At 43.7% G+C, this 17,300-nt stretch overlaps 1 protein-coding gene across 1 annotated transcript in view; it reads left to right on the top strand.

Moving 5' to 3' along the window:
• The first annotated feature begins 1,213 nt into the window (after positions 1–1,213).
• The window catches only part of LOC136500571 (achilleol B synthase-like), a 30,886-nt gene continuing 14,799 nt past the window's right edge, over positions 1,214–17,300 (top strand). The window contains exons 1-9 of the mRNA XM_066495947.1: positions 1,214–1,233; positions 1,786–2,038; positions 7,768–7,953; positions 8,287–8,376; positions 8,474–8,662; positions 9,211–9,295; positions 10,403–10,569; positions 11,676–11,864; positions 12,370–12,483. Of these exons, the coding sequence (XP_066352044.1) occupies positions 1,841–2,038; positions 7,768–7,953; positions 8,287–8,376; positions 8,474–8,662; positions 9,211–9,295; positions 10,403–10,569; positions 11,676–11,864; positions 12,370–12,483 (1,218 nt within the window). The 5' untranslated portion in view covers positions 1,214–1,233; positions 1,786–1,840. The remainder of the gene's footprint in view (positions 1,234–1,785; positions 2,039–7,767; positions 7,954–8,286; positions 8,377–8,473; positions 8,663–9,210; positions 9,296–10,402; positions 10,570–11,675; positions 11,865–12,369; positions 12,484–17,300) is intronic.

Here is a 17,300-nt window from a genome sequence, read left to right as displayed (position 1 = left end):
TCATATATATGTTATTTTTGGAATTTATCTTTATGTACAGGTTTATATAGTTATAGTTAAAATCTCTACATTTGATTTTACTCTGCTATAAAATTATAGATGAGCAAATATAACTGTTATTTCCAAAATAAAGTAGATATACGAATTTGAATTTGAGATATCTGTTTTATATTTGTATCCAATAATATTGTATCCGTATTGATTCGAATTAAAATATGGTCACGAGTGCCATCCAGAGTCAATTCATGCGAATCAGATCCCAATCCATCCTTGCTCTCTCCCCTTGTCTATCTCTCTTCTCGCTCGTATAGGCGAGCGCATGGAAGGAGCGCGCGAGGGTGCGTCGGCGGCGGGCACACGGGCATGTGAGGGGGGTCCCCGTCCCCGGCGGTGTGGGTGATACCGAACAGCCTTGGTGGGCAGGTGCGGGTGGCCACCTGGCAGGAGGGTGCCGCCGCGTGGCCACACCACACACCGGCCGTGAGCACGGGAGGGGCAGTTATCAGTCATGGGATGGGTGAACTCTGAGCCTGCCCATGCTCCATCCGTAATCCAGCAGCTACCACGTCTCGGGTTTTCTTCTGCCTTTGCGTCCGTGCCGGATCATGAGCAGGACAGCCATGGTTGACGAGAAAGATGGAAACAATGCTCGTTCCACCTTCTGCACAAACATTTCTGGCAACACGGGTGAGAGTTGTGGTCTCGTAGTGTTGGTCTTGTAGACGGCAACACGGGTGGCCCTGGCCCTGGCCCTGTCATTATTCGACACGACACTACGTCCTAGCCGTGCCGTTTCGTGTCGGGCCGTCGTGCCTAACCCTTGGCCCACCAAGCACGGCCCTACAAGGACACTTATCCGAGCCGTACTGTGCCGATGGACATGTACAATGGCCCACCAGCCCGTGCCAGCACACATCATCGTCGCTGTAACCATGCCGCAATGTTGTGCCGAGCTCGTCTCGCCACCACCGTGCTGCCGAGAGGGAGCCCCATCTCCTGCATCGGGCATGTAGTACCACCGCTCCCTAGCTCTCCGCACCGAGGTGTCGCGCCACCAAACGAGGAAGCCCAGCTCCACGGCCGAGGCCATCACACCGCCAGGTAAGAGGGAGCCTAGCTTCATGGCCAAAGCTGTTGCGTCGTAGGGCGTCATGCGAGAGGGAGCAGGCATCGCACGAGAGGGAGCCACAGCCATCGCGACTCTTGCAAGAGGGACCCACATGACGTATTTTGGTAAGAAACGGCAGGATAAGGAACTGGTTTTTAGGAGCTAGGATTTGGGAAATTTATATACTCTGTTTTCTATATGCAACGGTTCTAAATTCTCCAAGACCATTCAACGGCTAGGAAAGCTCAGGCCGCATCGTGCTAGCCCATTAGTCGTGTTGTGCCTGTACCGGAACTACATTCCGGAGTTGTGGCCTAGGCACAACCTTATGTATGTGCCCGTGCCGGCACTGGTACTATGAGCATCGTGCCGTGCTAGGCTAGGGTCAGCCATTTGGCCATCTATAAAATTCCTTCGTGCTTTTAATTTGTTACTCGATTCTATTTCTGGCCTACGTTTGTTTTGATAATGAATTGGATTGGAATATTTAGTCTCTTTCTTGGGACTAGCATTTTTAGACGTGCTATATAAATATAATATAGTGATGGTGATCGAGATATATAAACCTGGAATGAGGGAGGCATGGACCTTCAACAGCATGCTCTCTGCTGCCTCTGCCTGCTATATAATAGGAGCTTTCCTGGTCTTGCTGCTAACTAAGCTGCATTTACGCGTAGGTACTACGTACCATCAGTTTCTCCACCTCTCTCTAATTTGTGGCGCCCGACGACCATGTGGAGGCTCAAGGTCGCCGAGGGGGCTGGGCCATGGCTAAAGTCGTCCAACAACTTCCGCGGCCGGGCGGTTTGGGAGTTCCACCCCGAGCTTGGCACGCCAGAGGAGTGCGCCGAGGTGGAGAGGCTGCGCCGGGAGTTCAAGGAGCGCCGCTTCGAGAAGAAGGAGTCCTCTGACCTCCTCCTGCGCATGCAGGTAATAGCTTATCTTGTTTATCTAGTGTTTGACGATATCTAAAACTTTATAGTTGATTTTTTTTTTTATTTAAGATGGTTTATGAGTCAAAATATTAATTACAAGATTTGTACATACATTTGTAAAAAAGGACTGTATCATATCTATAGTCACAACTGACGGTACGATGTGGTGGTAGGAGGTGGTACGTGTGAAGCCAAAGGTCGTGAGTTTGAGTCCACGCTGCTGCAATTGTGTGAAACGAGCTGAAAATTAAATCTTGTGAGATAGATAGTATGGTCAGTCTTCTAGGCCTAGATTTTCGAGGGTGGTGAAAATCGATTTTTAGGAATGGTTTCAAAACCACTTCTTTTTACGATCGATGACATAGTAACGGTTTGGCCTCGTTTGGGAGAGCTCTGCTGCTTGATTCTTCAGCTCTAGTCCTTGATTTTTTGATGTAGTGATTCCACTGAATTCCTAGGAGGGAGCAGGGTGGGGAGTTTATGATCTCCACCAGAATATAACAGGAAGCATGGTGAAACATGTTTTTTAGCTCCCAGCTCGTAGTGTAAATGGAGAAGTGATTCTCTGCTGATACCCACCTGAACCAGTTGGCATTTTGAGCGTTTGGCTGGTTGGGAGTGATTCTCTTTGGAGAAGCTGGAGCTCTTCCAAACGGCCTGAACCGGTTCTGATGATCGTTTTTGACCGTGAACAAAAAAAAAATCTTTCCTGTACTAGTGATATTTGTTTGTTGCAAGGTTACTTATAGATAATATACATATTTATATAACCAGTAGGGAACAACCCTTTTTGACCCTTTCAAAAAAGTTGGATAATAAAATTATTGATGAGCAAATCTACATGTTATCCTTAAAAATCAAGTAGATATCCAAATGCGATTTCGAACTCGAGATATCTTTTTCGCATTCATATCCGATAAATCTGTAGTAGTACTAGTATTCCGATTCGTTATAAAATATGGTCAATATTGATATTCAGACTCGGTTGTGGATGATGTCGACCTGCCCTTGCCCGAGCCGACAACGTCTCATGTCTATTCTCAAATTCTCATACTCGCACCGAGCGGGACAACGTGCGCCGTCGGGAGAAGGGCTCGATGCATTTGGCTGATTCGTGCTCCTTCCTCGGACGAATCTCCAATCCGGGGAGATGCGGCGAGAGGTAGCTGGCAGGACCGCAGGAGTTGGTTTGGTACTGTTGGGCCGGCGAACGGTTAGACGGCGAAATTTATGTTGAGAGAATTTTTTACTTTTTCAATATTATATTAGAATGGGCAAATGTGTTCGTGCGTTCCAATGTAAACCCAATACGACTCTGTATCATTAGACTTTGTATCATTGCTAGACGTGAGCTATTCTAACTTGTACGAGCATGGGTCATCATCGCTACATGCAAGTTGTTCTAACTCGTATGTTAAAAAAACATGACGGAAGCTCAACACTATACAGAGGTAGTTAGGAAGAGACTAGATGAAAAAAGATAAAATTTTAATATATTCGTGCGTTGCAACGAGAGAAAAAATAATCAAATATTTGTTGAGAATGACAATAGGAATGTCCATATTATTTAGCATATATACTTAGCTCTCGCTACATATGTTCTCAATGGTTTCTTCTTAAATAAAAAAGAAAAAAAACATGTTTTGACAAAAATAAAAGTTATGCTTTCAATCAATTTGTTAATTCGGTTCGATTTCTGGCCTACGTCGACAGTGGAAAGTGGAACCTAATCTTATATGGTTTTGATACTGAAAGTCCTCTTCTCCGTATTGGAATAGGCCCAGTTTGGCACCACTCCACTTTAATAATGAAGCTATTTCTTTTTTGTCTTCAGCTCTATGAACCGCTTTATTGGTAGAGCTAGAGTTATTTTGGTAAACTGTTTGGCCAAACAACTCCACATGTAGATATCTTTAAAATATAATCACACATAGTCCTATGCATGCCCCACCCCAGGATGAGGTGAAGCCCAGGGAAGACATTATTTTCGACTCTATCCTACCTTAAACCTCTTTAAGAGCACGACTTAAGGGTCTTTCTGAGCGGAGTTGTTTTGTTTTATCCGTCTGACACAAAATGGCTCCAAACAACTCTTGAAGTCAGTGGATAAGCGCGCCAAACTGGGCTTAGTCTCTCTCCGGACTAGCATCTTCAGAAGTGCTATATATATATAGTGTTGGTGATCGAGATATATAAGATCTCGAACGAGAGAGACATGAGCCTTCTTCGTCATGTGCAAAGCCCGGGTGATTTCGGATATCTCTCGGCTACGTTCAAGCCTCTTCGGCCCTATTCGCTTCTCTTGTAATCCGTCTTTTTCAGCTTGTTTTTCCAGCGGGAAAAGTGTTTTCTCTCACAACAAATCAGCCGGAACAGTATTTTGGCTTGTTTTTTCAGCGAAGCGAACGAGGCCAAGGTGTAGGTTTAGCTTGCGTACTAGGGTGTGTGTGAGTTTACGTGCGTGTGGTGGTGCGAGTTAATGTGTGAGTTCAGATACTACAACATATACTCGAAGAGTTGAGGCATAAAAAAAATACAAGTACCATTAAATACTCCCCCACTGTACGCCTGTACCAAATCAGTTTGATGGTCCCAAGGTGTACAATTGAATTGAATTGAATTAATGGCATCCATCAAAAGCTTTGCTAGGAAGGATATACTTATATACGTATATATTAAGGCTCTGGCTCGTGTGCACAATTATCTCCTGGATGGAGCTAGGACAACGACCCATATTTATGAGCCCGCAACAGTGGTTGTTTTATCTTTTATGAAATTAATTTATATTAGTGCTAAGGATAGTGCCAACTTAGTGCATCTTGTGGGGTCGTATTTGGCCGGTGATTGCTATTCCGACCGTCACCGCCTTGGGTGATGTTGTCTTGTCTGAACTGCATGGCGCAGAGGCAGCGTCTGTCCGGACCAAGGTGACCGTTGTCCCCTTGGTCCTTGCGGGGTCAGTGCAGCGTTCTTATCCTTGTCAGGGCAGCCACGCTTGGCTGGGCTCGACCTCTTCCCGTTCCTCATGAGGGTTGGGATGGTGAAGTGGTCGCGAGTCTTTGTTCGTCGTGCGGCGAAGATAGAGGGAAGGGGTCGTAGCTGACCCTGACCTTGGTATCCAGCCTGGTTCGCTGGGCTCAGCTGGGCCTTAGTCGTTCGGGCCTTCGCTAGCGGACGTGTCGTGGGTCACTCGGCCTGCTAACTAATCGGTGCCTTGAGACACTCCAGGGTTATAACCCCGACAGTTCCTATGTAGAAAAAATTTCTTATCTAGGAAACCCTTTCCTCATCTCTCTTTATTAATTCCATAGGGGTCCAGCCCCTCCAGTTTTGTAAAAAAAATCAGTATTTTGCTTTGTTGGCACCCTAATTAATGAACATTGAAACCATCCTAGTTTCTAGATCTAAGTGTGGTGCTTTATGTTATAGTTTCCAAGACTCCCTGACGAGAGTTTAACATTGGGGTATATTAAGTCCCCGGGTAAGAAGTCCCCGACCAACGAATCCCCTGACCGATCTCTCAAGATCGCTTGGGAGCTCTGGGGCTATACCCAACGGGTACGCCCACGTGCACCTTCTGGATGGAGTTAGGTAGAGCCCAAGCACGTTCGCAGCCGCTTCTGGGGGCTCGCCAGGGCCCTAGGCTCCCGAGTGACGGTAGCCCAAGCCTGACTTCAACGGAGCATCGACCCCAGCCAGTGCTCAAGCAGTGAACCGACGTCCCGAGGAACGGATGACCTACCGAGCATCTGAAGCCCGGCATGTGCAAAGATTCCACAGCGTCTCCCCAATCAATGGGCGCGAGGCACTGTTCGCTGCCTCCTTGACAGGGTAACACAATCAGCATGACACAAGCGACTTCACCAACTCCAGGGGCACGAGCACCCGAGCCGACTCGTCAGCCGCCCAAGCCGGGGCTCCAACGTAACCAAGGAGGCCTCAAGAAGGTTCACATATGGGAGTCCAGACCACAGCAGACAGCCCCTGATGGTCAAGTAGCAGGCAACGACAGCGACGTCAGGCAGTGCCTACAGCTCCTCTGACTCCCCCTACACAACGAAGCTGAGGTCCATCCATGCCGCAACAGCACCCTCCTGCACCCAGCGCACGTAGACCATAGACCGAAGCCCCAAACCAAATGGTACCCGACCTTCCTCGGAATATAAGGGGAGGGTCGGCTCCCAAAGAGGGAGGCCGATTAGACAGCCAAAGCCAATTCGAGAGCAGAGGCATCGGCACGACAAGTACCAAGAGGAACAGTAGCGAGTTCCTCCCCTGGTAACCCAGCAAGTGAGAGGACTGGCCCCTTACTCGTTGAGGAAGAAACCTCACTGCCGACGAGCCGTAGGATAGCACCGAGCGATCCCCAGCCAAACTCTCGTTCTCCTCCATTGTAACCTCCGATTTGGGTGCTCCTAAATACGAAGAACACCACACTGCTGGATGTCGGGCCTCGATAGCCCGAACTAGGGTAAACCGCTATGTCTCCCTTGTGTTTCTGAGTACCCAAGCAACCGGAGACCCACAGTCGAACATCCGACGAACAACCACGATGCTTGCTACGGTTATGAACCCGCGACATTCCCATACATTGAAAACAATGTAGACTAGTTTCATCCACATGAAACTTGTTTTACTCCCATGAAACTTTGATCATCTATCTCTTTATTAATATTGTACCATGTCAGCATATTTGCGGGGGGCGATCCCAATGCTAGAAAGCACATGTAGTTTCTATACCTATTAATTTAGGTAAACACTACACATAAAAATTTTGTTTTCGATGGATAGTTTCTATAGAATAAATTTTGTGTCCCATCACGGATTGTCTCTGGGTTATCTACCTATAACAAACTATAGAATAAATTTTGTGTCCCATCACGGATTGTCTCTGGGTTATCTACCTATAACATCTCTCCATGTCTTCTTATCTAAGAAACCATCCCCCCCCCCCCCCCCCTCTCTCTCTCTCTTCTCTTTAATTTCAGTGCCATATCATCTTTTGCTTAATAGTTGACACCTTAATTAATAAATATATAAATCATCTAGTTTTTTAGTTGAGAGTGTCCTAAGTTGGTAGCTTATTTAATATCCACAAAACTGTCACGAAACCCTACTGTTGAGACTTGCCTTACCGGTGCCCGGTGCCCAGTTTTTATTTCTTTGATGTCTTGAGTTGTTTGAACGTCTAGTGTGTCTTCAACACATTCATGAACTGGTCTACTTTTGTGGTGCACTAAACAAGTCCATCTATTTTCGTCCGCGAGACTTATTAATCCATGCATATTAGCCAACATGTTCAATCACCAATTCACCATAATCATTATTACTCTAACAGGGTTCTTATTTCTTCAAACCGAAAACTTAGGGAAAACGTTACTTTACTCGAGGAAAAATTCCTGGGCCGATTCTATGCTAGCAGACTATGTCGCATAGACTAGGCAAAATCATTCGTAGCATAAAAAAAGAAAGTCTTCTTGTTGTCCAGCCCTTTGGAGGCTCCATGCTATGCTTTCTATGCCAGCTGAGCACTGAAGGCAGAATCATTAGTTTTGAAGTAATAATTGCAAGTTAGAGCAAGATCCCAGAAATAGTTTTCTTGTATAATTTTCTTTGTGCGAAAGATTATTCTAGTTATATTAATTGTATGTGTACAAGTGATTTAATTATTTATGGCCTATATACCATTATGTTCTTCATATACTAAAATGTACTCTACTGCAGTATGCAAAACATAAACCTCTCCAGGTGGATCCTTCACCGGCCAAGCTTACAGAAAATGAAGAAGTCACAGAGGAGGTCATATTAGCAGCATTAAGGCGAGCCCTCGCTCAACATTCAAGTCTCCAAGCAGATGATGGGTGCTGGCCAGCAGACTATAGTGGCATCTTGTTCATTATGCCTCTCCTGGTACACATTTAATTTGAAACTGATACTGTCATTTGACTTGAATCAGATAGTTTTTTAGTTCAAAAAAAAAGAATCATATAGTTTATGTTATATGCCAGGCCTGCTAGTTAATTATTGATTGGCATTTGCCATACAGAAGTACCATAAACTTGGAGTGAGAAAGATTATGTGTTTATGCTATTGTCTACTTGCTAGAATTAATATCAGTAATAGAAATAGGAATTCAGCTTAATCCTTTCTTCTAAGTCATCCATAACAAATTGTGAGCTGTGAAGGAACCGGATACCTTAGTTGACCTGCATGCAACACTATGAGAATTCTAAATCATTTCAGGTATTCGCTCTATATACCACTGGATCACTCAATACCGTCCTATCTAAAGAACATCGACGTGAGATATGTCGCTATATTTACAATCATCAGGCATGTTTATGACAGTCTAGCTATTTACTTCTTATAATGTTATTTGGTCTATTCCTAAGGGAAATTGGAAATCTTTTATGCAAAATGGTCCTTGTAGAACGAAGACGGTGGCTGGGGTAAACAAGTGTTGGGACCAAGCACCATGTTCGGCTCATGCTTGAACTATGTAGCCTTAAGGCTTATGGGTGAAGAGCGCACAAATGCTGAATTGACCAAAGGACGTGAGTGGATTTTATCTCATGGAAGTGCAGCTGCAATTCCGCAGTGGGGAAAGATATGGCTCTCGGTATGACATTTAATAAAATATTTTTTTCATATGAATACATGAGTATTTAAAGGCCACTACCGGGCCCCATATATAATATTTTGCAATCTATGCAAATATGAATTGCCCTTTCAAATAAATTTTAAACTATATGTGTATTCCAGATTTTGAGTACTAAACAATCCAATTTTTTAATCGTTTGATACTGGTATTAATTTCCTTTTAAATTAGGACGCTAAAGTACCTTTCATTCTTTGCAAAAGAAAATTATTACTTGAATTCGAACTGAATGTGGTAATTTAATTGACAAGATTTGACCTGGTTATTAACAAGTGTCCATATCTGGGTTTATCTAGAATATAAACATGGTGCTAATGATCTATGAAAAAACTTTTTAAAATCTAAACTATTGTTACAAATTTTAATATCTATGTTTCTTTATGGCTCTTCTTTGAAAAAAGATATTACCAGAAATAGGATGCATAAAATTGCAATTGCACTTTTTATGTAACTTACAATGTGTTGACTTGGATCTGAATAATTCGAGGATCTTATCTTCTTAAATGAAGGTGATGGGTTTGTATGATTGGTCCGGAAATAATCCAATAATTCCTGAACTATGGCTTGTCCCACACTTCCTTCCAATTCATCCAGGTACTCGTTTCTTAGTATCTCAATATATAATTACCTGTGAACCTTTGATTTAGGTAATATAATGTCCCTCATAATTCTGAAAGCTTTGAGGATAGCCTGCAGAACTTGGGGACTGGGAGAAAGGGACATGTGGCGGCCTGGGAGGCTAGCACATAGGGCTAGGAGTGTGGGTAGAGGACAGGATATTCCTTTCTAATTCCATTCCATCTCTTTATTAATTATTAATCTACCTTCTTATGCAAATGTCACAATTAGTTTAGAAATTTGCTCAAGCAACTTACAAAGTTGTTTCTGGAGGTGTTACAGTGGTGGAATAACAATCACAGGGAGAGAGAACTACCATGCACTACTCAGCGCGGGCATAAATGTTTACATGACTATGTTGTTGGTGCGATTTTGCAAAGCTCACAACACCCATATATCTTGTTTTTTTTTTTCAGTTTTCCATATTTGTTTGTGGCCACCGCCGGTTGCCTCATCTACGGATCTACCCATTGACATTTGCAACAAAAAGTACTAATCAAAGATATATTCTGAAGACTGTGTAGATGTCCAAGACATCACTTATTTATAACTAGAACAAATATAACTACCTCGTAATAAGAGCATCTCCAGAAGATTGAGGAAAAAATAGCGAAAGGGCCTCTAGCTAAGTTGGTTAGATGGCTTGAGTTCAACTCTCCATGAAAGCGAATTTTTAGACTAGGGTTAAAAATGATCACCTCATCTATCCCACGTCAAAGCACAGGTTTAAGGCCCAACCTCAATATTTTCCTCGTCTGTCCCACACCAAAGCACAGATCGTCTGAGGCCTGACCCTGGTCGTGGTCATTCTTACGTGGGCTACGATGCCGCTGTATATGGTGGGGCTAGAATTCATGGGTTTTCTTGACCAATGTGAGAAGGTCTTTTTCCTAATGCAATGCTCGGGGTTGTCTTACCCCACAGGCCAAGTTTTAATACTGAGAAAAAAAAAATGGTTCCCCAAAACAGTTTTAAAGCCGTAAATGAAGAGGCCTTGGGAACGAATTTAATGGAATGATTGTACCATTGTAAATAGCATCTCACTATCTGACACTGAACCTTTTACTTTTCTTACTGGTTCAGGACGATTTTGGCTATTTTGTCGTATGGTGTATCTGCCTATGGCTTATCTCTATGGGAAAAAGTTCGTCGGAACAATTACTCCAACTATATTGGAATTAAGGGATGAGCTCTATTGTGTACCATACAGTGAGGTTGATTGGAAAAAAGCTCGTGATACTTGTGCCAAGGTTTGTATTTACTAAGATTTGGTTAGTTCCCCATACAATTGTTATTACTTTTTTCCAGGAAAAATGCATATATAAATTGTATTGCTTTAAATAAGTGAAAGCAATCTATGTATTTCAATTGGTGTAGTATAAGAAATCAATTGTATAAGTCTAAAGTTTTTCAAAATAATCTAAAAAATAGGTGAGGTATGTTAAATTAAATGGCATGTGCAAATAATAACTTTTCTATTGAACTTCTCGAAAAGCCTTGATATTCACACATGCTTGTATGGTACAAGAGGATGGTGTTGTTACGAGGGGAAACTTTTTCCTCGCTTGTATATTGTTCTACATATAAGTAAGCTCACTTTTACAAATGAAAGTAGCATTATATTGGATTTAAACATGTTAAATCATTGCATAGAGAATGAGCACATTTCTTCTCGTAGCACCTTCAGTGATGGCATTTATTGCTTGAAACGGAAGCCAGTACTTATATGCATTCAGTTTTGTCTTGGGATACTTTCGCAAAAAAAAAGTTTTGTCTTGGGATATGTCACATAAAAAGTGCATGGGCCTAGAATTTAGATAACAAAAAAAAAAAAAGAGATCAGGGCATCTTATAAGGGCGTCCCCAACCACGATAAAGAAATCGCCAGCAGCGACGTAGCCTCCGAAAATAATAAAAAATAGAACATCAGACGTGATGCGGAATATGCTGTGAGGGAGAGCTTCTCGAAAGACGTGCGAGACAGGCGATTTCTCTCCTGCTAGCGTGGTGATCAGTTTGCTTTTCGGCCAATAGAATTTGGCCTAGGCTAGCAATTTCGTCCTAGTTGGGAACGCCCTAAGTTCGTTGTAAAAAAAAGAACTTCCACAACAAATGATGTCCATCTTGCTCTTTGGGAAGTCAAAAAGAAGAAAAATGCAATAAAGGGGAGTACATAACGATGATATGCTTAAGTCTCTCTTTCTCTCTGTGTGTTGTGTGTGTTTGCGTGTGTGTAAGAAACCTGAATATATATTGCGATCTGTACTATTTTAGCACCAGCAAAGAAAATTGCACAAAGCTTAAATGTTTGACTCATTCTACTTATATTATGATTTTCCATTTCTTTTGCATACAGGTGGACCTTATATATCCACGGACAATGGCACAAAATCTTGTATGGACCTGCCTTAATAAAGTTATAGAGCCAATGCTGAAATGTTGGCCAGTAAATAAGTTAAGAGATATAGCATTGGAAAACATCATGGAACATATCCACTACGAAGATGAAACTAGTAAATACATCTGTGTATGTCCGATAAACAAGGTAATACGCATAAAAGCTTGATAGTGATTTAATGCTTTTTTGTAACAAAAGAAAGGAGGTCTAACTCCATTTTCTACTACGTGAGCAAAGTTTAGCTCTCTTAGCTAATGCTGGGAGAGGAAAAAACCCATCTTTGTGGACATTTTTAAAATAGTATGATATCGAGGTACTCTTTAAGGATCTCTGCATCACTTGACACTAGTTCATCTATTTTAATTTTGTCCTACAAACTTGTATAATGATGCATTGCTTCTTCAAATTCAGTAGCAGTATATAAAATAGATTACCAAGGATAAATGTAATTTTATTAGCTTAGTTTAACAATTTGCCAAATCCTCAAGTGGATTTGTTTCATTGTTTAAAGGGATAAATGTATGAATTCATGAAAATGATTTGTTATAACTAAATTAACTTGACTTATCTCTCCTTACATATAACCAAAATTATTTGGAATGGAATATTATACTAATTAATATATAGCTACTTGTCAACTTTTTGCTTCTAGGCACTAGATATGATTTGTTGTTGGGCAGAAAATCCAAATTCAGATTCATTCAAAAAACATCTTCCAAGGATATATGATTTGTTATGGCTTGCGGAAGATGGAATGAAGGCACAGGTACTATCTTTCTTGCATTGTGTAGTAGATGGCAAATATTGTTTAAATGATTTGTTTATTGTAATTTTAGCACTCTCTATTTTGTGTAATAATTTTACCACTCTTCATTTTTCGCTGTCGACAATGGCTTCTAGCTATTACTGAAAAGCTTTGATGGCCACTACCCAGATCAGGGTATCACTGTCGGTTCAAAATCCCCCTTCATTGCCGGATTTTGAACCGGCAAGTGGCATACCGGCAGTGATGTGGGATTCACATCACTGCCGGTTCTCAGAACCACCAGTGATGTGCAGGCAATACTGTCGGTTCCTGGCACCAACCGGTAGTGTCAGTTGAGCCAACACTGCCGGCTTGTGGCTTGAGCCGACAGTGATGCTCAAGCAAACATTGCCAGCTTGTGGCACGAGCCGACAGTGATGCTCAAGCCAACACTGCCGGCTCGTGGCTCGAGCCGACAGTGATGCTCAAGCCAACACTTCCGGCTCGTGGCTCAAGCCGACAGTGATTCTCAAGCCAACACTGTCGGCGTGACGCTCAAGCCAACACTGTCGGCTTGAGTTTTGAACCGGCAGTGTTGCTCAAGACATCACTACTGGCTTGACATGCAAACTGGCAGTGATCTATTTTTCGCATTTTATTGTTTTATATAATTTATTTTTTATTGTTTAGTGGAATCAGGTTTTGCTTTATATTCACTACGTAGACGATAGGTCCATCGACATTAAACATTACAAATGTTAGGGTTACAGTTCAAATGTACTTATGAATCTCTCGATCCCTTGAAATAAAAAAGAAATTACAATAGTCTAGCAAGTCGCTCTGGCCCATACTGCTCCTTGTACTTCATAGACTATGCAATGGAGAATGTTCCTTTTTTCCACGCACTCCGATACGATGAAGGCTGCTAGCTCCGATGATAGTGCTATGACCTCCGTTTCTAACAGCCTATTGTGTTTAAATTTCTTACACTATCATTCAAAAAAACTAGTTTCGAAAGGTAGAAATGTTAGAGAAATAAGTAGATCATTTTGTTGAATTAACAAATATAAATGATATGGGGATTATACAGACCAAAGCATCTGCCGTCTCTGAGTTTATGCTGAGATAGCAAAGCATTGCCCACATTACGTAGAACCCACATTCATTGTTTCCCGCCGGCTGGCCTGGTCTCCAATTGCATTGGTGCAACCTAGAATGGGACCTTCGCCCCACCAACCATTCTTGCCTGGACACCTGTGCCACATTATAAAGTGTGAAAAAGGGGGCAACATTAGAATATGCTATGTGCGATTAGAAAATAATATGTTATTAGGTTCACTTACCCATTAAGCACTTCGACTAGGGGATCGAGCAAAGAAAGTGGCTTTTTGTTCGAAGTCCCTCACCTTGATACGATTTCTTTTAGTATCAATGCTGACGTGGACGTGGGCATACCCTGTTGGAATTGGATGGCCATAATGGTCCTATCTCCCGCAGGCCTAGCCTAGCCGACCACCACCTTGTTAGTTGTCCATTGCTAATGGATGTATAGCCTGACATTGACGGGTTCGGTGATGTTGTCCACCAGATGAGGCGCATTTGCCTCTTCATCGTCGAGCGGGGTCAATCCACAGCTGCTACAACCCCTGAACTGTGGGCTAAAGCTAGTCGGAAGAGGTTCTTGTGGTACTACTCCTGATCCCATGGACGCCATAAGTACATTGACTTTTTCTTGAACCCTCTCATCAATCTATTTTTTGAATTTGTATTCCATCTCTTTCAGAACCCTCATATACTCTACCTCTTGTGCCGCTCTACCCTTCAAGTGGCTCCGATAAGTGGAAGATTCTTCCTCGAATGCTATTTTCCAAGGAATAAGACTGGCTCCTCTAGTGCGCTAGGGTGCTCCTTGTTTCCTGAGGGCTTGGTTGAGCGCGTCATTCTCCCTATCAGTACTGCGGGTCCCATTCCTCACCACATCATTTACCTCGGAGATCCTCTAGACAAGGCTGCTCATGGCTAGATCTATGGAGCTAAAGCTTCTGTCTAGGCCATGGTGTACCCCCCTCTCCATATAGAAATATATTGATCTGGGCTCCCAATTAGCAATCTCAGGCTCAATGCCAAGGCATTCCACCTCCTCAAGTTGCCTTTCAAATGCATCCATCTTACTGGCATAGCCACTAGAGCCGAGTTTATGAGGATTCATCGCTTTAAGCGAGTTCTCCTTATTCTTCTTGCTCAGTTCCAAGTACTCCTCGGATTACCTGTATTGCTTGAATTCCTTGCCAGAAGTCCTTCTGCTTGGTGTACTCTCCACCATCCCAATTTAGCTCTTTATCCTCAAGGATAAATTTCTTGTACAATGTCCCCTTGAAAGTCTTGAAGCATGTCCCCATGATTTCTTTTATTTTTTTCTTGACTTGCTCCTTGTCATAGTCCTATGGGAAAGTGAAATACTGTGGGATCTATTTCTCCCATGTGTCATCCTTCTCAGCTTTTGGGAACCCTCCATGGGTCATCATCTTTCTCAATCCACTTTCTGTACTTAATCAGGATGTAGTCCCTTACAAGTGCCTCGATGACAGTCTTGTATTTTACCATAGCTTTTTTATGTGCGAGTGGCTCACCGACTTGGTCAAACTCAGTGATGTGCTAGTGTGCATTCCTACCAGTAGGAAGTTGTGACATGTCTCGCTTGGTTCTGGCATTGCTGCTACCCGAACCATCTAGCTGCTCGATCAGCTCAACCTTCTGATGGAGACACCAAGTAAGCTAATAGACTCTCAATTAATTAGCATGTGTGGCTACCTAGTCACATGATACCTAAGTTACCTGGTCATCTTGATCCAGCTCGAGAAGAGTGGTAGGGGTCCATGATACCTTGTTCTCATCCGTCCTGATTGTTACTGCCACCGTTTGTAGGATCATGCTGCTCTCCCATCCTACCGATATTCAAGTGCTTCTTGTTGCCTATCAGTTCTTGGGCGATGGGTTAATGGGCGATGATGAGTCATGGCTGTGACATGATCGTGGTCAGTTTTGGCTACGTACAACTACTAGTAGCATTTGTGCATATATATTACCCAACTAATAGAGATTTAATGCAAAGTCTAATAATAAGTTCACAAATAGTTCACGTACAACAAATGCATTGTTTGATTGGCTCCATACAACAAAGTCCACCTATTGTTCTACGAAACAAAGCCTATATCAACTTCCAAATAGAAAAGCAATGACCATAGCCATAAATAAAAGCATGGCATCTTTCCAAGACCAAGGAGCAATTCTCATAATCTTCATATCTCCGGTGGGTGGCTCCTCTTCAATATCCACTGCCGGCAGATGGCCATGGTTTGCACTCATTGGACCATAGTAGGCCCTCAAAGCTTCACCTTCTATGTTGTATTTTTTGTAACAATTACCTGGGTATCAATTGACTTGAGCATAGCAATCTTCCCTGGTAAGGTAGATCCCAGGCATCCGACCAACATGCACAACATATCATGCCATGGTTGCCTATACATATAACCAAATTATGTTGATAGTGCTATGTCATTCAAACATGTTGTAGACTAAGTTTAGTGTATCGAGCAAAGTTGTAGACTATATTCAAATATTCAAACTTCAATTTACAACACATTTAGCTAGGCTTCATCCCATGCATATTGGACATGAAAGTATTATGGTAATTGGCAGTACATATAAGATATAAGAAAACAAATATGAAGAGGCCTTGTTTTGAGCAGTTTGTCAGAAGACACTCTCGTTCGGTGAAATTAGGCCACAGGACACCACGGACCGGTTGTAGCCGGTTGAAGAGAGAGAAAATTTTGTTTTGGATATTCGGTGCCCCTGAGCCACAGTTAGGTCTGCCCCTCTCCCTTTCACTGATGTGTGGGCCCCACCTTTCATCTTCTTCTTCATCCTCTTCTTTTCTTCTCTTCCATTGTTGAGCAGCAGCCACCGCTGTCAACTAGCCCCATCCACACTGGCGCAAGGATGAGCTGGCGAGCTACCGTAGCCATGGCCATGCGAGCTGGTGAGCCTCTACCGTGACCATAAGCGCCATGTGCGAGCAGCCACCCTCACTACTGCTGTTGGTGATAGGAGCATCGTGGTGTCCGCGCCCACGCCCCCGCGCATCGACCCAACCCTGTCGCCACCAGGCACAGCAAGCTCTACCCCTCCTCCCACAGCCCCTTCCTCACCGCCGCACTCCTACCCCGCCACTGTAGTCCATTTGTGTCATGCCGGGGGACCTGCTCGGTGTCGCCGCCATGTCGTGGCCCGTGTCCCTAGCCAGCCGCGAATCACCCCTCGCCCACGCGCCGCCATCGTGCACCACACCATCGCTGCTCACTGAGAGAGAGAGAGAGAGAGGGGAGGAAGCATGCAGCACATCGACCTACAGGGCATGACCACCGAAGCGTGGCTCGTTAGTGTAGGGTGGGGGCATGGCCGCTGAGCACGCAGGGGCCTAGAGGCGTGAGGCCGGAGCATGGGCCCCAGGGCACATGGACGTCAGAGGCATGGTCCCGGGCGTGAAGCCATGGACATCCAAGGCATGGGCCTAGGGTGCCGAGGGCGTGGCACCTGAAGCAAGGGAGAGAGAAGGGTGCGGGAGGCAGAGAGGGTGGCGGGGATAGGAAAAAGAAAAAGAGAAAGGGATAGAGGAAGAAGAAAGCGGCATGGGCAAGAATGCCATTTCACCGCTGTTCTATCTCCTCAACCGGCTGCAACCGGTCCGTGGTGTCCTGCGGCCTAATTTCACCAAACCAGAGTGTCTTCTGGCAAAATACTAAAAATTGGGTGTCCGACAGCAAATGGCCTATCAC

The sequence above is a fragment of the Miscanthus floridulus genome, chromosome 13 (genome assembly GCF_019320115.1).
Source record: "Miscanthus floridulus cultivar M001 chromosome 13, ASM1932011v1, whole genome shotgun sequence".
NCBI lineage: Eukaryota > Viridiplantae > Streptophyta > Magnoliopsida > Poales > Poaceae > Miscanthus > Miscanthus floridulus.
Note: the sequence above shows the minus strand (reverse complement) of the source record. Positions and strands in the feature narration are given on the sequence as shown.